Source organism: Chlorocebus sabaeus, chromosome 14 (assembly GCF_047675955.1).
Source record: "Chlorocebus sabaeus isolate Y175 chromosome 14, mChlSab1.0.hap1, whole genome shotgun sequence".
In the NCBI taxonomy this organism is placed as follows: Eukaryota; Metazoa; Chordata; class Mammalia; order Primates; family Cercopithecidae; genus Chlorocebus; species Chlorocebus sabaeus.
This window is the reverse complement of record NC_132917.1, coordinates 25763566-25786906: the sequence shown is the minus strand read 5'-3', so window position 1 is coordinate 25786906 and position 23341 is coordinate 25763566. Positions and strand designations below refer to the sequence as shown.

General features: G+C 41.1%; 1 protein-coding gene across 1 annotated transcript in view; it reads right to left on the bottom strand.

Annotated features, from left to right (window-relative positions):
• RAB10 (RAB10, member RAS oncogene family) overlaps positions 1–23341 on the bottom strand; it is a 106209-nt gene that overhangs the window by 30754 nt on the left and 52114 nt on the right. The window contains exon 2 of the mRNA XM_007971254.3: positions 11827–11887. Within this exon, the coding sequence (XP_007969445.1) occupies positions 11827–11887 (61 nt within the window). The remainder of the gene's footprint in view (positions 1–11826; positions 11888–23341) is intronic.

Below are 23341 nucleotides of genomic sequence, written 5' to 3'. Positions count from 1 at the left end.
AGAGTTTTCTCTAGTTGCTGTTTTCCCACTTTCAGTCCTTAACTGATTCTAATAGGATAGCTATTACTGATTACTGTACCAAAACTCCTTTTCAGAAGGTCTCCAATAACCTGGATGCCAAATCCAATAGTTATTTCCTTTTTATATATCATCAACCTCTTAATGACAGGGATACGTTCTGAGAATTCCATCATTAGACTATGTCATCATTGTGCACACATCATAGAGTGTACTTATACAAACCTAAATGAATATAGCCTACAACATACCTGCACTATATGGTATTGCTCCCAGGCTACAAACCTGTAGAGTATGTGACTATACTGAATAGAGTCGACAACTGTAACACAGTAAGTATTTGTGTATCTAAATATGGCTAAACATAGAAGAGGTACAGTAAAAATGTGATATTATAATATTGTTAGGACAACCACTGTGTATGCAGTCATCGACTAAAATACCATTATGCACTCACTGTATGACTGCATCTTAATCACTAAGCAGGATTCTACACAGTTGACTGCATTCTCTTTTTTCTTTTTTTTTTTCCCCGAGACAGAGTCTCACAGAGGGCAGTGGCACGATCTCGGCATACTGCATCCTCCACCTCCTGGGTTCAAGTGATTCTCCTGCCTCAGCCTCTCAAGTAGCTGGGATTACACCATGCCCAGCTAATTTTAATATTTTTAGTAGAGATGGGGTTTCACCATGTTGGCCAGGTTGGTTTCAAACTCCTGACCTCAGGTGATCCTCCTGCCTCAGCCTCCCAAAGCACTGGGATTACAGGTGTGAGCCACTGTGTCTCCAGCCAACTGCATTCTCTTCTTGTAACACTTTATTCTCATGACTCTTTGGATAAGTTTCTGGTCTTCATTCTAAGTCACTGGCTGCTTGTTCACAGTACCTTTTGTTGGCATTCTAAGATTCAGAAAGGATGAACTACCGTTCTCCACACACCAGCCAGAGTGATCTTCTTTAAACTATGTTTGATCATATTACTCTGCTTAAAACTTCTAATATCTTCATTGGGAAAACAACAGGCTTTCCAACAAATGGTGCTGGAACAACTGAATATATCCATGCAAAAGAAGGAAGCTGGACCTCTACCCCAAACCATATATAAAAATTACCCCAAAACGGCTGGGGGCGATGGCTCATGCCTGTAATACCAGCACTTTTGGAGGCTGAGGTGGGTGGATCACGAGATCAGGAGATTGAGACCATCCTGGCTAACACAGTGAAACCCCGTCTCTACTAAAAATACAAAAAATTAGCCGGGCGTGGTGGCGGGCACCTGTAGTCCCAGCTACTCGGGAGGCTGAGGCAGGAGAATGGCATGAACCCAGGAGGCGGAGCTTGCAGTGAGCCGAGACAGCACCACTGCACTCCAGCCTGGGCGACAGAGCGAGACTGCATCTCAAAAAAAAAGAAAAAAAAAAATTACCTAAAATCAGATCAAGACCTAAATGTAAGAGCTAAACGATAAAAACTCTTAGAAGAAAACATAGAAGTCATCTTCAAATCTTGGATTTGATAACTGTTTCTTAAACATGTCACCAAAGCAGAAACAAGAAAAAACAGGTAAATGGGACATGAAAATTAAAAACTTGTATTTCAGTGAACATTACAAGGTGAAAAGACAACCCACAGAATGGAAGAAACTATTTGCAAACTGTGTATCTGATATGGTACTTGTGTATGCAGAATATACAAAGAACTTACAACTTAACAGTAAAAGGACAAATGACCAAACTTAAAAACGAGCAAAAGATCTAAACAGGCATTTATCCAAAGAAGATACACAAATGGACAATAAACACTTAAGATGCTCAACATCCTTAGTCATTAGCAAAATACAAATAAAAACCACAATGAGATACCAACCTAGATCCCCACCATCACAGGATGGCTATGACCCAAAAGACAATAATACACATTAGTGAGGATGTAGAGAAATTGGGACCCTCATACCCTGTTGGTGACAATGTAAAATGATGCAGCCATGTTAGAAAATAGGTAGTTCCTCAAAATGTTCAACATGGAGTTACCATATGATCCAACAATTGTAGGTATATAACCAAAAGAAATGAAAACTTGTATGTCCACACAAAAACGTAGACGCGAATTAACAGCAACATTATTCATAATAGCCAAAAAGTAGAAACAACTGAAAGGTCCATTACTGCCGGGCGCGGTGGCTCACGCCTGTAATCCCAGCACTTTGGGAGGCCGAGGCGGGCGGATCACAAGGTCAGGAGATCGAGACCATGGTGAAACCCCATCTCCACTAAAAAATAGAAAAAAATTAGCCGGGCGCAGTGGCGGGCGCCTGTAGTCCCAGCTACTCGGAAGGCTGAGGCAGGAGAATGGCGTGAACCTGGAAGGCGGAGCTTGCAGTGAGCCGAGATTGCGCCACTGCACTCCAGCCTGGGCGACAGAGCGAGACTCCGTCTCAAAAAAAAAAAAAAAAAAAAAAAAAAAAAAAAAAAAAAAAAAGAAAGGTCCATTACTAATGAACGGATAAATAAAATGTGGTATATCCATACAATGGAGTACTCTTCAGCCGTAAAAAAGAATGAAGTACTGATATATATACAACACAGACAGACCCTGATAACCTCATGCTAAGTGAAAGAAACTAGTCACAAAAGACCATATATTATATGATTCCCATCTATTTGAAAAGTCCAGACAAATAAATTTTATACCAAGTTGATTAGTGGTTTCCCTGGCCAGGGGGTTAGGAGGATAAAGAGTGACAGGTATGGGGTTTCTTTGTAGGGGAGATAAAAATGTTCTAAAATGTTAACGATGGGTGTACAAATTTGTGAATATACTAAAAACTATCAAATTGTTTTAAATGGGTATATTGTACGGTATGTGAATTATGCATCAAAAAAGTCATTACAAAACAAACTGAAAACATGACTAGGCTTTCCAAAAAAATAAAAGTAAAAACAGAAAACTTCCAATAAAAACTCATTATAACTAGAATCAATTCCAAACTCTTTATACTGGAGATTACAAAGCCTTACAGTAGTTTAAACCTTTCTCCAGCCCCTATCATTTTGAGGTACCCTTTTCCCTAACCATTAAAAACCATTTTTAAATTCATAAGTTTGTTCCTACTAAGAGCTTCTGCAAGATCTGTTCCCACTCCCTGCATATGACTGGATTCTCAATCTTTTCATATCTTAAATGCACTTAGCATGTTCACATATCTGCCATCTATTCCTTTATCTATCAATCCAAATATTAACTGCCAACTCTAGGTTGGGCTTTATGCAAGAATATACACAGAACATGGGTTTGGGGTCAGGCTTAAGTTTATCCTTGGGTTCTACCCCTCCCAGCTTAGTGACCTTGAATGTACTTAACCTCCTAGGACCTTAGTAGTTGTTGCCATTGTTTTCACTTATAAACAATAAGGAGGGATAACTAACAATAAGAAATATTTTCCATAAAAATATGCAAAGCTGCAATAACGTCACCATGAGACTCAAAATTTCATTCTGTTTTAAAGATGTCCTAATAATGCTCTAAGTCAAGACTATCTTTGCAGATAGATGCTCTATGGTATTAAGAGCTCTCAAGTTAATATTTATCTGTGCTTAAACATTACTCAAAGCTGCTTCTCAAGGAAAACCCTGGCTTTGCCTGTAGCCTTATTTCTATGTAAGTAAAATAAAATGGTTTTTAGCTAAGTCAAAGACTTGGACTTTTTAATCTTAAGAAAATCACAGCCTGGCCGGGCAAGGTGGCTCACGCCTGTAATCTCAGCACTTTGGGAGGCCGAGGTCGGGGGATCACAAGGTCAGGAGATTGAGACCATACTGGTTAACACGGTGAAACACCCTCTCTACTAAAACTACAAAAAATTAGCCGGGTGTGGTGACAGGCACCTGTAGTCCCAGCTACTCGGGAGGCTGAGGTAGGAGAATGGCGTTAACTCGGGAGGCAGAGCTTGCAAGTGAGCCGAGATAGCACCACTGCACTCCAGCCTGGGCGACAGAGTGAGACTCCGTTTCAAAAAAAAAAAAAAAAAAAGAGAGAGAAGAGAAGAGAAGATCACAGCCCTGTCACTTGCTCATCTCATCTCAAAGTATATGGATCTGCCCTTGAAAGTAATATTCCATTCTTTCATCCTAACAGTATTATTAAGCAAGTACTACACACTAGACATTATTCCAGGCACAAGAGATAAAGCTGTAAATGAAATAAAAATTCCCGCCTTAACAAAGTTTATATTCTATTGAAGATAGACAACACATAAATAAAACATTATGGAATGTCAGAGGATTATAAGTGTCAAGGAAACAAAAAGCAGAGCAAGAAAAGAGATTAAGCCTTCTCAGAGAAAATACCAAATGGCAGATCCTGCCACTACTATGGAAGGGCCTGAAGGTGCTAGCGGTCCTGGACTGGGAGGCTTCAGGAGTGGTGACTGGGCCAGGGTTGCTGCTGAGGCCTAGGAGCTCAAGGAGGCAAGGAAAAGGACAAGGACAAGGAATAGTTCCCTGTCACCAAGATGGGCAACCTGATCAAAGACATGACAATCAAGTTCCTGGAGGAAATCTCTCTCTTCTCCCCACCCATCAAGGAGTCTGAGATTGTTCACTTTCTCCTAAGGATGTCCTCAAAGATGAGGTTTTGAAGATTATGCCCATGCAAAAAGAGACCTGTGCTGGCCAGTGGATCAGGTTCAAGGGATTTGTCACAGCCAGGGACAAGAGTCACGTCAGTCTGTGTGTTAGGTGTTCCAAGGAAGTAGCCCCTGCCATCTGCAGGGCCACCATACACTGGCCAACCTCTCCATTTCCCATGTGCAGTGAAGCTACTTGGGGAACAAGATCAGTAAGACCCACAGTCCCTTGCAAGGTAACCACTGCAGCTCTGTGCTGGTGGCCTCATCCCAGTCCCTAGAGGCACTGTCCGCCCCGTGCCCAAGAAACTGCTGCTAATGGCTCATATCAATGACTGCTATACCTCCGCTAGGAGGTGCACTGCTACCCTAGGCACCTTTGCCAAGGTCACCTTTAATCCTAACTTCAAGACCTACAGCTGTCTCATCCCCAATGTCTTTCATCCCCTTAAGAAAGACAATATATTCAATGAGTCTCCCTATCAGGAATTCACTGACCATCTTGTAAGACCCATACCAGAGTCTCCATGAAGAAGACCCAGGCTCCAGTTGTGACTGCTATGTAGTGCTTTTATGCAAGAAAAATATAGTGAATTAATTAGGACTCTTTGAAATGGGAGGGGGTGTCCAGCGTGGGCAACATGGTACAAAGTATAGTAAGATCTAGACTTACCCCACTAAAATGTAAGCTTTTGCAGGCAGGGCTCCTATCTGTCCGATTTATGCTTATATTCCTACCACCAACACCTGGGAAATAGATACTCAATAAACATTTATCGACTAAGTGACTTTGGTTGCTTACTGTTCGTATTTCACTTCTCATCTTAAACATTACCTCTTCAGAGAGGACTTCCCTGATCATTCAATCTAGATCACTTCCTCCCTCGTCCTTACCCCATTCTCCATCACTTTACCCTATTCACCTTGCTAGCATTTATCTCAATTTGTGATTATATATTTATGTACTTGTTTGTTCCTGTCCCTATGGGTGTGAGCTCTGACAGGGCAGGTGTCAGCCTGCCTACTTTTGGGGAAGAAAAAAATTCTTGAATGAAGAGAATCATAATTTAAGTTCATGGTGTTCTGGGTATAGACAAATTATGTATCTCTGAAGAAATCCAGGTATTCTTAAAATAAAACGCAACATGAGAAATTTGACATCCTAATTTATAAGGTAAGGAATAACTTCATTACGTTACCAAAAAACACACAGTTATGAAATTTGGGGTCTCTGCCTTGCAGAGTAGATTGATATGCCTCTGGCCTGTTTGGTTTTGTCAGTGCCCAGACCAAAAATAACTGTCACAGTAACAGCCAGAGTACACGGCTTCCCCAACCCCTAGTGTGGTACTAACAATTAAGGAAATATACCTTTTTAATTCCTAGAAACATATAACTTCTTTTTTATAATGTCAGTAGGAAAAGTAGGATTTCACAGCAATCATTGGCTATGTACTACTTTAAGTAAGGAAAATTCTATTGCCATTGTCTTGTAATTTCAGAGACTTGATCTTACTAAGTAGACTGTCAGGGAAGAATTTTTTAATAGCACAGGATAAGAGAGTAGTTTTGAAAACAGGCTTAGAAACCAGTATTGTGGTGACATAAAAAGATACTGTGAACATGTACAATGTTTAATTGTCCCTTCAGATATTTAACACCTCCTTTTGATTATTGGATTTCAGCTTCTGGACTGGATTAGATTTAGGCATATGTGTGCATGCAAACCTAAAAATAATGTCACCAATAAACAAGCAGCTGTGGCTACTTTTAGCCCTGGGCAACAGATCATTAGTAAGCCCAGAAATAGTGAGGCAAGGACCCTGTTCCTCATTTAGAAATAAACTATTGATTGCTTTAACAACTGGTGGGGGCTGGTACAATCAGAGTCCGGACAGGACCCAGGACAGGACTCAGGAAAAGGATGATTTAAAATCAAGGAGCCAGGTCATTCTGTGGGGTAGATACAGTCATGCCGAAAAGTATAGAAGTTTGAAATACATAAATGAAAATGGAATCTAGAACGTTAAAAAAAAAATTGACCAGGCGCAGTGGCTCATGCCTGTTAATCCCAGCACTTTGGGAGGCTGAGGCAGGCAGATCATGAGGTCAGGAGATCGAGACCATCCTGGCTAACACGACAAAACCCCGTCTCTACTAAAAATACAGAAAAATCAGCCAGGCGTGGTGGTGGGCGCCTGTAGTTCCAGCTACTCAGGAGGCTGAGACAGGAGAACCCACGTGAACTCGGGAGGCAGAGCTTGCAGTGAGATCGCACCACTGCACTCCAGCCTGGGCGACAGAGGAAGACTCCGTCTCAAAAACAAACAAACAAACAAACAAAGAATGTTAAAAAAAATTTAAATGGGGAGATCATACAGAAAGAGGGAGGATAATTGGGTATAAGAGATTCTGGAAGATGAAGGAATTAAAACATTAAAGAACAGAGGGTGTTGTACACCATGGATTTCCTGGAATGAAAGCAAAACATGAAGATCATTCAAATAAAGAAAAATAGCAGGCCGGGTGTGGTGGTTCACGGCTGTAATCCCAGCACTTTGGAAGGCCGAGGTAGGCGGATCACCTGAGGTCGGGAGTTCGAGACCAGCCTGACCAACATGGAGAAACTGTGTCTCTACTAAAAATACAAAATTAGCCAGGCGTGGTGGTGCATGCCTGTAATCCCAGCTACTTAGGAAGGCTGAGGCAGGAGAATCACTTGAACCCAGGAGGCGGAGGTCGTGGTCGTAGTGAGCCGAGATCATGCCATTGCACTCCAGTCTGGGCAAGAAGAGCAAAACATCATCTTAAAACAAAACAAGGCTGGGCGCGGTGGCTCAAGCCTGTAATCCCAGCACTTTGGGAGGCCAACACGGGCAGATCACGAGGTCAGGAGATCGAGACCATCCTGGCTAACACGGTGAAACCCCGTCTCTACTAAAAAATACAAAAAACTAGCCGGGCGAGGTGGTGGGCGCCTGTAGTCCCAGCTACTCGGGAGGCTGAGGCAGGAGAATGACATAAACCCGGGACGCGGAGCTTGCAGTGAGCCGAGATTGCGCCACTGTACTCCAGCCTGGGTGACAGAGCGAGACTCCGTCTCAAAAAACAAAACAAAACAAAACAAAACAAAACAAAAAGAAGAAGCTTAAGTAGATTGAAGAAAATTTCCAAAACTAATATTCAATTACAGAATAGGAATTTTCATGCTGCAATAAGAATCTAAATATATTTATCTATACTAGAGAGATTAAAAAAAAAAATCACTGTACTTTTTAGTAACAACTGGAGGCAAAGCATTAAAGCTGAGGACAATGTTTTGAATTTCAGTGTATCATAAGTTATGAGTAATCGGCTTTTTCATGCTAACACCTTCTTAAATTACTCTGGATATCTCAAATTTCTTAACCTTGAACTACATGGCTTCTTTCGTCCTGGCATGTTAGCATGTAGACGAGTTTTATCTCAGAGACGTTCTATTTAAAAGGTCTAAAAATCAAACAACTTTAAATTAGAAACATTACCATTTCTGCACTATTCTTGAGTTTCACAGGTACAATAGAAGTCTTTTATAGATTAATCTTGAAGGCCACACTAGAGGACTTACTGTTCCAAAGAGCATCTTTCAGGGAAGGCTTTTTTTTTTTTGAGATGGAGTCTCGCTCTGTCACCAAGGCTGGAGTGCAGTGGCGCGATCTCAGCTCACTGCAAGCTCCACCTTCCGGGTTCACGCCATTCTCCTGCCTCAGTCTCCCAAGTAGCTGGGACTACAGGCGTCTGCCACCATGCCCAGCTAATTTTTTGTATTTTTAGTAGAGACGAGGTTTCACCGTGTTAGCCAGGATGATCTCAATCTCCTGACCTCGTGATCTGTCTGCCTCGGCCTCCCAAAGTGCTGGGATTACAGGTGTGAGCCACCACCCAGGCCAGGAAGGCTCTTTTTAAAAACAAGTGTGAATTATTACTGTTTCTTTTTCTCTTTTCTTTTTTGAGACAGGATCTTGCTGTCTCCAGGCTGGAGTACAGTGGTGTGAACAGGGCTCACTGCAGCCTTGACCTCCTGGGCTCAAGCGATCCTCCTGCCTCAGCACCCCAAATACCTAGGACTTCAGGTGCACGTGCCACCGTGCCCAGCTAATTTTATATTTTTTGTAGAGATGAGATTTCACCATGATGCTCAGGCTGGTCGCAAACTCCTGGGCTCAAATGAGTCACTTGCCTCGGCCTCCCATAGTGTTGGGAGTAACCAAACCTGTTACTCTTTATTTCTAAAAGCTACCTAAAAATTAAAATAGGGCCGGGTGTGGTAGCTCATGCCTGTAATCCCAGCATCTTAGGAGGCTGAGGCTGGCGGATCACTAGAGACCAGGAGTTTGAGACCAGCCTGGCCAACATGGTGAAACCCTGTCTCTGCTAAAAATACAAAAATTAGCCAGCTGTGGTGGTGCATGCTTGTAACCTCAGCTATATGGAAGACTGAGGCAAAAGAATCACTTGAACCCAGGAGGCAGACGTTGTAGTGAGCTGAGACCATGCCACTGCACTCCAGCCTGGATGACAGAGGGAGATTCTATCTAAAAAAAAAAGACTAAAATGATAAGGGGGGAAATATATAAATCCACAAGGTCAAGGAACAGAATAAGAGAAAGTATGTGGAAGACGGAGAACAGATGGAGGAACAGGATAAATTTAGGAGAGCAAAGGTCTTATGTAAAATATATTTTAGGAAAATATTGCTTGTTACATGTACACTCACATATACATATACATGTATATGTACACCCAGCCACAATGTATCTCTGTCAAAAAGTTTGTAAATTGGTGGCTTGAAGTATACACACAAAGGGACACAGTTAAGAGAGCCAATCAGCATGGCAGAGTTAGTCACGGCTTGGAACTTAGGACCAAGGTCAGGCATGGATGAGGAGGGCGCCTATTTGAAATTCAGAATAAACAGTTGACATCCTTCCTTAGAGATCAACTTTAATTCCAATGAAACAGAATATGAGCCACAGTTCATTTGCTGACTTATTTCCCAGCTAAAGTAAACAAAAATCAATGGTCAGCAAATGGGTTTTGCCTCAAAGAGAACTACTAGTTTTAGCAAACACTTAAAAATATCTAAATTCTAGTAAATTTATATTAAATTTTAAGAATGTTACACATAAAGATATTCCTAATTACAACATCAGGTAACAGAGACATTTTGGTTAAACGTATACAATTTCTAACTATTAGCTTCCTTTAAAAGGGAATACCTAATTCTCAAAACTGTCTTCTATTGGATTCTGGGATACTGATCTCTCCTGACTCTCATTCTAAGTCTCCAAAGAATGGCTTTGCAATGTCTTTTGCTAACTGCCTCCTCTGCTCATGCCCTAAAATAATATTCTTAGGTTCTAATCTCATAATGGGAGATCCCAAAATAATAGTAGCTATGATTTACTGAATGGTAATTATGTGACACTGTTCTAAAGTGCTCTATATGTATTACTCATCCTCGTAACTATCATATGATAGGTCCTATCACGGCAAAAAAAAAAGAAAAACAAAAACAAAAAACAGAGAAAACATGAATTCACAATTTTTTGGGGTAGACAGGGGTCTCACTATGTTGCCCAGGCTGGTGTGGTCTCAAGTAATCCTCCTGCCTCCACAATTGAGCCACCACATTTGGCCCAATGCAGTTGCTGACAAGCAATGAAGAACAAAAAATGGGCCAGGCGCAGTGGCTCATGTCTGTAATCCCAGCAAGTATGCATTCCAGCTCTGCCACTAACATGCTCTAAGACCTTGGTTAAATTATTTCAAAGTACACCTGTTTCATTATCTGTAAAACAGGAATAATCCAAGAGAAAAGAAAGTATATGCCTACACAAAGACTCATAGCAGCTTTATACTGAATAAACAAGTTGTTGTGTATCTTAATGAAATAGTACTCAGCAATAAAAAGTAATTAACTAACTGATAATTTCCAAAATAATTATGATGAGTGAAAGAAGGCTGACCCCAGCCCCCCCAAAAAGACAAAGAGAAAACATACCATCCATTTATATACAGTATTAGAAATACAGGTGGGGCGCAGGGGCTCATGCCTGTAATCCCAGCACTTTGAGAGGCCAAGGCAGGCGGATCACAAGATCAGGAGATCGAGACCATCCTGGCTAACATGGCGAAATCCTGTTTCTACTAAAAATAAAAAAAAAAAAATTAGCCGGGCGTGGTGGCAGGCGCCTATAGTCCCAGCTATTCAGGAGGCTGAGGTAGAAGAATGGCATGAACCCGGGAGGCGGAGCTTGCAGTGAGCCAAGATCGCACCACTGCACTCCAGCCTGGGTGACAGAGCGAGACTCCGTCTCAAAAAAAAAAAAAAAGAAATACAGTGACAGAAAGCAAGCACAGTGGCTGCCTGGGGACCAGGGGTAGTGGGGAAGAAGGGATTACAAAAGATCACAAGGAGGCTTGAGGAAACTTTTGAGGTAACAAATATGTTCATTATCTTGACTGTTATGATGGTTTTACAGGTTTATAGGTATGCCAAAACTTACTAAGTTGTACACTTTATGTGCACTTATTCTATCTCAGTTATACCTCAACAAAGCTGTTTTCTCAAAAGGAGTAACACAGATTTAACAGGGTCCTTGTTAGTAATTAATGGGTTAATATACATAATACACATAAAACACATAACATTTGCTGGAAAATATTGCCATTATAATTCTAAATTCTATGATTCAGACAAATACAAATTCAAAGAATTTTTTTGTATTTCTTCAGGCAAACCTAATACAAACTAATAAAAATAATGCCCATAAAAAGTTAAAAACATATTAAAGAAAACAAGTATTTTCACAATGCATTTCACCAAAAACTTGGCATAGATTATTTCATGTAATCCTTATAACAATCCATTGAGATGGGTGTTACTATCTTCCTTTACATATGAAGATAAAAAGCCTAATGAGTATATAACTTGCCTGAGTTCATACAGTAAGTAGAAAAGGTTATTAGATCTCATGGACTTAAGTCCATGCAATGGTTTTTACTGCACAAAAAGGTCACCTGACTGCCTGTTTTAAAAAGGAAAGTCTCACAGAATCTAAACCTGTGACAAAAAATAATTTCACTGTGAAACCTTAAGGAACCTGGCATTCTGCTACATAAAGTAAATTAGCATCACTTACCATATCTGTAGCTTGATCTTCTTTCCTTGTAATTCAACTGTTTTGATCTTGAAGTCTATTCCTGCAATACAGAAAAAAAGGTAAACTGTAACTGTGGCTTTACATCTGGCTATACTAAAATGAATCACAGTAAAAAGGCTCACATCTTTTAAACTTGTCTGTGTTTGATTCCAGATATTCACAAAGTATGTGACACTGAGCAAATGTATTCAATTTTAAACCCGAGTAATACAAGATCCAGGATAGGTGGAAAAATAGATACAGAAAGGCCAAGTTTTGGGCTGGGCATAGTGGCTCACACCTTTAATCCCCACACTTTTGAGAGGCTGAGGTGGGCGGACGGCGTAAGCCCAGGAGTTCGAGACCAGCCTGGGCACATGGTGAAACCCTATTTCTACTAAAAATACAAAAATATTAAAAACACAAAAAATTAGCCGGGCATAGTGGCACATGACTGGACTGTAGTCCCAGTTGCTCAGGAGGCTGAGGCAGGAGAATCCCTTGAACCCAGGAGGCAGAGGTTGCAGTGAGCCTTTAATTGCGCCACTGCACTTGAGCCTGGGCAACAGAACGAGATCATGTCCAAAAAAAAAAAAAAAAAGAGAGAGAGAGAGAAACAGAAACAGAAAAAAGAGTGAGTTTTTACAAATTAGGATATAAGAAAGTAAAATTTAAAATGCCTAATATTCTAATGCATAAGAATAAAAAGGTTCCTAGTGGGGGAAAAATATTGAGTTCGCTAACTTGCAGAACAAAGGAAAACTACCAAGGATAGAGGGTCATTTTGTAATGATAAAGCAGTCTATTCTTTAGGAAGGGATAAAAATACAAATATTTAGCATGAAGCAAAAATTAATAGAACTGCAAAGAGAAATACATAAACGTACAATTATAGTTGGAGACTTCAACATCCCTTCCCTGAAAAACAGATTTTTTTTAAGTAAACAGAAAAATCAATAATGATACAGAAGACTTAAACCACACTATATTAACCAATTTGACATAATCTCCATCCATCAGCAACAGAATACATACCATTTTCAAGTGCAGACTGAACATGTACCAAGAGAAAACATAAGGGTCGTAAAAGAGGTTTCAACACATTTAACAGTATTGAAGTCACCGGGCACAGTGGCTCACGCCTGTAATCCCAGCACTTTGGGAGGCCAAGGCAGGTGGATCACCTGAGGTCAGGAGTTCGTGACCAGTCTGGCTAACGTGGTGAAACTCCGTCTCTACTAAAAATACAAAAATTAGCTGGGTGTAGTAGTGCACGCTTGCAATCCCAGCTACTCGGGAGGCTGAGGCAGGAGAATCACTGGAACCTGTGAGGCAGAGGATGCAGTAATCTGAGATCGCACCATTGCACTCCAGCCTGGGTGACAGAGCGAGACTCCGTCTCAAAAACAAACAAACAAACAGAGTATTGAGGTCATACAAAGTATGTTTTCACTTTCTGTTTTTGTTTTTTTTTTGAGACGAGGTCTCGTTCTGTCACCCAGGCTAGAGTGCAGTGGCATGATCTCAGCTCACTGTAACCTCCACTTCCCGGCTTAAGTGATCCTCTTACCTCAGCCTTCCAAGTAGCTAAGACCACAGGCACGAGCCACCATGCCTAGCTAAGTTTTGTATCTTTTTGTAGGACGGGGTCTCGCCACGTTGGCCAGGCTGGTCTCAAACGCTCAAAGTGACCCACTGGCCTTGGCCTCCCAAGGTGCTAGGATTACGGACGTGAGTCTCTGCACCCAGCCCAAAGTATGCTTTCTGTCTGCAACAAAATGAACTAGAAATCAGTAACAGAAACATATCTGGGAAAACTCCCAAATATCTGGAAATTCATGGATCAAAAAAGAAATTATAGTGAAAATTAGAAAATTTCTGAAATGAATTCAAAAGAGAACATAATATCAAATTTTGTAGGATACAGCTAAAGCAGTGTTTTAGAAAGAAATTCATAGTATTATATTAAAAGTTCACATTAGGAAATAAAACTGTAACAAAATGCAAGCATTGTTTCAGAAGGGGTCAAATACCAAAAGAGTAGGTTCAGTCAGTAATTCTTAAAGTATGTTCCAAAGATCAAAAAGCCAAGTTTCCAACAGCAGTGTCCTATAGGGCTTACTTGACAGAGTTGAAAAGAAGTTATTAGAGAAAGAAAAAGGTACCTTCAAAACAGGGTCAATCCAGAAAAAGGTATAAGCTGCAAACTAAGCATTACTAGAAGGTTCATTCATCCATCCATTCATCCATCCATTCATTCATCCATCCATCCATCCACCCACCCACCCACCCGCTATGGCAAGGACGCCACAAAAATACTCTGAAGTTCTGGCATGCATCCTTACACTTTCTACACGAGAATTCTGAAGCTGCTCTGTGACTGTATCATCTTATGAATGACAGCAATAGTCCATTTGACTTGAAGGCAATAAGTGGAGTAAAAAGATAGCAAAAAGCAAAGTGAAAGAAAGGGCTAACATCTGTTTATAAAAGGAATATTAAGTAAATTTGCAGACAAATTTGAGTTATCCAATCCCAGCAATAGAGCACTCCCAATAAACTGAAACTTATTTCACTACAAAACATTCAGAAATTTTTCATATATCAAGCACACTGTCAATAAATTTCTTCAAGAGAAACTGCTGTACGCCAAAAATAAAGACGGAACCAAAAACCAGAGCACATAAAAAGGCTTCACTTGCACTTTGGCAGTGGCAGGGCTGTAGAGAACATAACCAAAGAGCTTGCTTTTTGTTTGTTTTGTTTTATGGAGACAGGCTGTCGTTCTGTTGCCCAGGATGGAGTGCAGTGTCACGGTCATGGCTCACTGCAGCCTCGACCTCCTGGGCTCAGGTGATCCTCCCATCTCAGCCTCCTGAGTAGCTGAGACTACAGGTATGTGCCACCCTGCCCAGCTAATTCTTGTATTTTTTGTAGAGACAACGTCCCGCTATGTTGCCCAGGCTGGTGCTCCAACTCCTGGGCTCAAGTGATCCTCTTGCCACAGGCTCCCAAGATGCCGGGATTACAGGTGTGAGCCACTGCATCCAACCTGAGCTTGCTTTTTTTCTTTGAGATGGAGTCTCGCTCTGTCACCCAGGAGTGCAGTGGTGCTATCTTGGCTTACTGCAAGTTCCTCCTCATGGGTTCACGCCATCCTCCTGCCTCAGCCTCCTGACTAGCTGGGACTACAGGCATCTGACACCACGCCTGGCTAATTTTTTGTATTTTTAGTAGAGACGGGGTTTCACTGTGTTAGCCAGGATGGTCCCGATCTCCTGACCTCGTGATCCACCGCGCCCGGCCTGAGCTTACATTTTTCACAGCCATACTGAGAACACGATGAAAGGCCTAGGTCTGGAGACTTTAAGCAACTGGAACGAAGACCTTCTTTGCCTGAAACCTAGAAAAGACTACAATCTTAGTGAGAGCTGCCAAGGGAAAAAAACAAAACACAACTATTCACTGGCAAAGGGTGATCATAAGTAAGCTTCAGATACCAGGCCTCACGGTTCAGATTTGACGATCCGAATACATAAAAAATGATCCTTGGCTATTAACAGCAAATGTAAAAATTTTCTGAAGGTACAAATTCTTCAGATCCTACAGGATTCCCACAAATAAAACTCTACTTAATACTAGCTAACAATACAAAATTAAGAAACATTAAATGCCACATAAAATTTACCCACTTTGAGTAAGTCAACAAAGAAAACTGAACGCCCAAATTTTCAGATACAGTAATTACTTAACATGATTAAAATTACTAAGGGGGGTCGGGCACAGTGGCTCATGCCTGTTATCCCAGCACCTTGGGTGGCTGAGGCGGGGGTATCACTTCAAGTCAGGAGTTCAAGACTAGCCTGGCCAATGTGGTGAAACTCCGTCTCTACTAAAAATACAAAAATTAGCTAGGCATGGTGGCACGTGCCTGTAATCCCAGCTACTCGGGAGGCTGAGGCATGAGAATCGCTTGAACCTAGGAGGTGGAGGCTGCAGTGAGCCAAGATTGCACCACTGCACTCCAGCCTGGGCAACAGCGCAAGCCTATATCTCAAAAAAACACATAATAAATAAATATGGCCAGGCGCGGTGGCTCACACCTGTAATCCCAGCACATTCAGAGGCCAAGGCAGGAGGGTCACCTGAGGTCAGGAGTTTGAGACCTGCCTAGCCAACATGGTGAAACCCCATCTCCACTAAAAATACAAAAATTAGCCAGGCGTGGTGGTGGGCGCCTATAATCCCAGCTATTCGGGAGGCTGAGACAGGGAAATTGCTTGAACCCAGGAGGCAGAGGTTGTAGTGAGTCAAGACCCTGCCACTGTACTCCAGCCTGGGTGACAAGAATGAAACTGTCTCAAAAATATAGAAAGAAATGACATGACATGAAATAGATTAAAAAAAAAAAAAAAAAGCCCCCTTAAAGTAAGGAAAAAGGCTGGGTGTGGTGGCTCATGCCTATAATCCTAGCACTTTAGCAGGCCAACATAAGAGGATCGCTTGAGTCCAGGAGTTCAAGACTAGCCTGAGCAACATGGCAAAACCTCATCTCTACAAAAAAATTAGCCAGGCATGGTGGTGCACACCTGTAGTCCCAGCTACTTGGGAGGCTGTGGTGGGAGGATCACCTGAGTCCAGGATGTTGAGGCTGCAGTGAGCTGTGATCATGCCACTGCACTCCAGCCTGAGCAAGAGAGTAACACCCTGTCTCAAAATAAATATTTATAAAAACATGAGAAAAACAAAAACAAGGTAGTAAATTTTTCATAAAGCTTGACTTTAAAAGCTGTCCGTTTATTGAGATTACGGTCAGAGTAAGTTTTTGAAAATGACAAGTTGATTTGTTTTCTCTATCCTTTCAGGATAAAATTGTGAAAATGCCTCTTAGTATGGAAGTCTTCAGTCTACATGACATCCCTGATCATCATGTTTTCTCATGTCTCTTGCTTAGCATATGCTACTTCCTAAATCCTCTCCTCATCCCAGTTTTCTTTTCCTGGTAAACTTCATTTGTCTTTCAAGATTCAGTTTTGCTCCTGTGGAACAAACACAAGAGAGGTATCTATGCAAGCCTCAACTGATAGTGAATATTTAATGAAGCAATCTGTCTAAAACACATAAACAGACCTAAAGGTAACTCAAACTTCGGAAGAAAATATGAGCTGCAGCCTTAAATATATATATATGTGTGTGTGTATGTATATATATGAGATAATTAAAACCTGTTATGTGTTTCTAAAGAATATTGGTTTGATCCGTATTGCTGATACCATCTTTCCATGGCAGATGGGTGACAATATATACCAATAATTAAAATTTCAAATACAGACTTCACAGATTTCTCCAGGGAAATAATTATTTTTGATCCAAATATTCTGGGGATCCAGGGAAGAAAAAAGAAAACAAAGTCCTTGCCCATAAACTTCTGCAAAGAGGTCCTGGGGTAGAGAAATGTTCACCATATAAAAGGAAGAAACAAAATCATTCATAACTTCGCTATACTCTGCATCCCATTTTTCAAAACTAACCTCTCAACAAGAAATGGTTTAACACCAACCTTCAACAAAACCTGTTATCCCCAGAATCTACAATAATACCCCATTCCTTCAAACTCTTGGGTTTACCTTATTGCTCCTCTCTTAATTTGAGCCAGTCTGCTTTTTAATCAGCCAAAATATTTCAGCTTGCCCCTATTATGTTTCTCATACACAATCAAAAGAAAAAAGGGCCATTTACCCACCATTTAACCTAACCCTATTTCTACAGCCCATATTATGTTTTTCTTTAAGAATTTCTCAGAAAATCATAATAAAATGACCCGGCTGTCTAGACTAACTCTGAACATGACCAACAACTTCAGCTGGGCATACAATTTATTAATTAATCTTAACGACAAGTGTGACAACTGATACTATTTCAGGAAACTTGCCTGAAGAAAGATGAAATAAGGATACAATCTGAAAGCTCTAAACCCCCTGGGATGGAAACTAGGCATCGCTGGAAAATGTCTAAGAATTTGGGCTGTTTTCAGGTACCTACTTAATCTAACTGGTCAAGATAGAAGCCTCATTTTGGACTTCCTGAGTTTCCCTCACATTTCATCTAGTCAATAATCACAACTACTAGACTCTACTAGTAAACCTCTTAAATTTGGAGGTTAAGGATCCTTTCTCACTGAGTTTCCTCTCCATTTCACTTTTTGTGTTTATCAAACTTCTTGAAAGTTACCTATATGTGCTGTTTCTAGTTTTCTCTCCTCCCACCTCTTGAATCCTTTCCAAACAGGCTTTGTTGTTATTATTAACCACCCAACACACACACATACACACACACACACACACACACACACACACACAGTTCTCACTATGGTCAATGATTGCCGTGTTCCCAAATCCAATGATCATTTCTAAGTCCTCATCTGATCTTTTTTTTTTCCTTTCCTTTTCTTTTTTTCTGAGACAGAGTCTCACTCTTTCACCCAGGCTGGAGTGGAGTGGCACCATCTCAGCTCACTGCAACCTCTGCCTTCCAAGTTCAAGCAATTCTCCTGCCTCAGTCTCCTGAGAAGCTGGGACTACAGGCACGCACCACCATACACGGCTAACTTCTGTATTTTCAGTAAAGTCAGGGTTTCACCATGTTGGCCAGGCTGGTCTCGAACTCCTGACCTCAGGCGATCCACTCACCTCGGCCTCCCAAAGTTCTGGGATTACAGGAATGAGCCACCGCGCCCGGTCCTCATCTGATCTTACTAGCTATAGATGAAGGAGTTCTTCACTCTTTTCTGCATGAAAACTCCTGACTTTCCTACCTTTCTAGCCACTCATTAATCTTCATTGCTGGCTTCTCCTCATCTCTCTGACCCCTAAAAATTGAAGTGGACTTCTATTTTCTATCTTGACGCATTTCCTAGTTTCGTGGTTTTAAATTCCACATACTCACTGATGATCTCTCATCTCAACTCTCCCCTGAACTCCAAACCCAAGATACCCAACTGCTTATTAGTTATCTCTATATCCCATCTCTCACAAACACTAAAAGAAAACTCTTTAAATCCATAAATAAGGCCCTACATATTCTCCCACCTCCCCCTTTCTACCCTGCCCTCAGCATTTTCTACATCATCTCACTCTGATCTAGTTAACTGTATTGACTTCCCTTTTGTTGCTCTATGAACAAGACAGCCAGGTTCGCCTCTCACTACCTTTCCATAAAGGTACTATTCCCCTAACCTCTGACTACCTTTCTCATCCATCATGGCTCTTTCCCCTAGCTACCCTAAGTTGCAATATTTCTCCATGTTCCCCACCCATTGTCTGTTAACACTTCTAACCTTCTTCCTGACTTTTAAACTTTAACGTGTCCTTATTTCTGTTATTATCCATCTCTCATTGCCAAAATGTGAGACTCAGTAGAGATTTTTATCTGTTGAGTTAAATTCCCCACACCCTGAACAATACCTGACATTTAGCAGGCAATTCAACAAATATCTGTCGAATAAACAGATAAATGGTGTTTTCCGGAGAAATTAAGGAGTCCCTGAGAAAAATGTTTCACCCTTAAGTTGAAACATCACTTGACAAGCCTCGCTCTTTTCTACTCTGCTACCTATCAGCTTTTTACAGCCTCAGGCCAAAGGTTCCAATGAGATACCAAAACTTTTTTTTTTGGGGGGAGCAGGGTCTCCCTGTTGCCCAGGCTTGAGTGCAGTGGCATGATCTCGGCTCACTGCAACCTCCACCTCTCAGGTTCAAGCCATTCTTCTGCTACAGCCCCCAGAGCAGCTGGGACTACAGGCAGGTGCCACCACACCCAGTTAACTTTTGTATTTTTAGTAGAGGGGGGGTTTCACCATGTTGGAGAGGCTGGTCTGGAACTCCTGGCCTTATGTGATCTGCCCTCCCTGGCCTCCCAAACTGCTGGGATTATAAACGTGAGCCACTGCATCCAGCCAGATATCAAAACAAGGAAAAAAAAAAGTTAATAGAGGCAATGTGAGACATAATAAATTAGAAAAGCAAACCAGGACGTCTGACATCTAACAGAAGTTTGAAAAGGCACAGAGAAAGTGACATATAGAAAATAATAAAAAAAAAAATTAGACAACAAAACAGAACTAAAAGAATCTACTTCTACACTGAAAAACCCACCAAGAACCTAGCATAATGAACAATGAGCATAAAACTTACACCAAAGTACATCACAATGAAATTTCAGAATACCAGAAATAGTTTATAAAAGCATGCAGAGAAACAAACTAAGCCACATTAAAAGATCAACTCTCAACTTCTCAATAACACTAAAATCCAGAAGACAAAAGGACAGTATCTTTTAATAATACTTTCAACCTATATCCAGTCGAAACCAAATGAAAGGCATTCCCAGACATAGAAGATCTCAAAATATTTACCTCCCATGCATCCTAAGATAGCACTAAGAAATTGCTTTACCAAACCAACAAAGAAGAAGAAATGAAATCCATTTAACAGTGTGAAGTAAAGGGTAGACAAAATTGGCCTAGAGAGCAACCAGTTCAGAATAGAAAAGTTCCAGGGGGGATGTTTCCTGGGAGTGGGAAGGAGGAAACAGTATTAGAATTTATATGAAAAACAAAAGGATCTGACAATTCTACATGAGATAAAGAAGAGACAGTGCCTTGAAATCTATGCAAATGTAACAACAAACTGTAAACTACAATAAAAACAAAAAGTTGTACGAAAAAGAAAATGCAATTATAGTACACTATTTGGCTTAGTAGTTAACCAAAATACTTGTTATTGCTAATTGAAATGATGAAGGAAAAGGTGCCAGGAATATCTGGTGGTGTAAGAGTATTAAATTCTCATCTTCCATAACAAGAAGAGTGTTTCTAAGACTAGGTTTTTTTAAAGTTTAGAAACATATGACTAGAGAATATGGAGTTGAATAACAGAAGAAAGAGTCTAAAAATGTTTGGGAAAGGTAAGGCGCAGATGCATATGGGGCAAGAATCTGTTGTTGCAGTTGCTGCTTCACTGTCACAGCTCTGAAGTAATATGACTTCTAAAAATCTGTACCTATTAACAGAAATAAAAATTAGGCTAACAGAGAAGGAGGTATGTTTACAAATGCATTCTCTCCACTGCTTAACCACTTCATTTCAATCCATCACTCTTTTTTTTTTTTTTTGAGACGGAGTCTCACTCTGTCGCCCAGGCTGGAGTGCAGTGGCGCAATCTCCGCTCACTCCAACCTCTGCCTCCTGGGTTCAAGCGATTCTCCTGCCTCAGACTCCCAAGTAGCTGGGATTACAGGAACCTACCACCATGCCCGGCTAATTTTTGTTTCTAGTAAAGACAGGGTTTCACCATTTTGGCCAGGCTGGTCTCGAACTCCTGACCTCAAGTGATCCACCCACCCTGGCCTCCCAAAGTGCTGGGATTACAGGCATGAGCCATCAGGCCCGGCCTCAATCATCACTGTCTAGGAATAAATATATTTCTGAGCATGGCCCCAAGCCACCTCTCCAGTCTTATTCCCTCCAGTCTTTCTCCTGTAATCACATTCAAACACAACTTTCATAGCGCTAAACTTTTTTCAAGTAAATATCATGATTTCATTAGTGTGTGCTTTCCACCCTCCCCCACCATATATATCTACATGCAAACACCTAAGAAAAACTGAACGTACACCAGACGTAGTGGCTCATGACTGTAATCCCAGCACTTTGGGGGGCCCAACTGCGCGGATCACGAGGTCAGGAGTTCGAGACCAGTCTTGCCAACACGGTGAAACCCGGTCTCTACTACAAATACAAAAATTAGCTGGGGGCAGTGGCAGGAGCCTGTAATTCCAGCCGCTCAGGAGGCTAAGAAAGGAGAATCGCTTGAGAATCACTTGAACCCGGGAGGCAGAGGTTGCAGTGAGCCAAGATCACAGCACTGTACTCCAGCCTGGACGACAGAGCAAGACTCACAAGACTCTGTCTGGGGGAGGGGTGTGTGTGCAGGTTAAAGTAAAGATGAACAGAGTGGAAAAGCTTATAAAATTGAGAGATGAGAAGAAAGTCAGTAGCTCAGCTAATAAGAGATGCTAGAAAAACCTACCACCCTCTGAAATTCTGTCAGAATAATCAAGACTCTCCTGCAACATTACCATTTGCTAAATTAGCACAGAAATCACAGGGTTTGATCCAAACAGTGATTCCTTTTTTGGTTTTGCTTATGTAAAAACACACTAAAGGAAATTCTCACTTTTTACAGATTCTCAGGGCCCAGCTCATGAGTATTTCAATTTTTAGCTGCTCAAGAGAAAAACAGTATCAGCTACATTATTTGCCTTAATGATGTTGCAGAAGCACCATCCAGTGGCAAGAGAAGTAACTGCAACCTCTAGCCACTCTAAATAATCAGTTTTCCAGAGCTTGGCTTCTGATGACTTACCAATACACAGTAATTAATGCAGGCAGAAATAACCAACCAAATAACCAAACCATCATTTATAGCTAAATTATCAATTTCTGGGGTTTTTAGCAAGTGAAAATCAAGTGTTTTCCACCTACCAGGAGAGGAAATAATCATATACCTATATCGTTTTAATGCCGCTTAAGCACTGGCTTTCAAGACCAGGTTCTAGTCTCAGCTTTGTCACTAACAGTATACATTTTGAAAAGGTCATTTTCCAATATGGGTATTTATTTCTTTATCTGTATGCAGATGTGAAAATGTTGAATGTGAAAGTTTCCTCTAAAGATGCTTTTGTGTAATAAAATAAGCGTAGTTAACATTTTACAATGTGCGTGCACTGTTAGAAGATCTTTGCACGGATTAACTCATTAAAACCTCAGGATAATCCTAGTTCATATTATTTCCTTTCCGCAAATGAGGAATAAAATAAAAAGTAACAGCAGCAAGGCTGGGTGCGGTGGCCCACACCTGTAATCTCAGCACTTTGGGAGACTGAGGCTGGCAGATCACCTGAGGTCAGGAGTTCCAGCCCAACCTGGCCAACTGGTAAAACCCCGTCTCTACTAAATATACAAAAATTGGCAGGGCATGGTGGCAGGCGCCTGTAATCCTAGCCACTAGGGAGGCTGAGGCAGGAGAATCGCTTGAACCTGGAAGGCAGAGGTTGCAGTGAGATTGCACCATTGCACTCCAGCCTGGGCAACAAGAGTGAAAATCCGTCATAATAACAGCAGCAGCAGCAGCTGCAGCAGCAGCAACAACAGCAGTAACACCCATATTTACTAGGTAATTACTAAGAGTGCTAAGCATTTCACATATACTGCCTCACTCTTCATAAAAATTCTGAGATATTACCAATATGCCTGTTTTATAAAACAGGGAGTTCAAGGTAATTTAAAGTTGCAGGATTAACAGGTGGCAGAACCAGGATTCAGTACCATGTCTGATTCATACCATGCATGCTTTTAACCTACACTAAGTTCTGTTTTTTTTTTTTTTTTTTTTTGAGGTAAAATTCAAAGTAAATTAACCATTTTAAAGTGAACAAAAAAAAAAGAAAAGAAAAA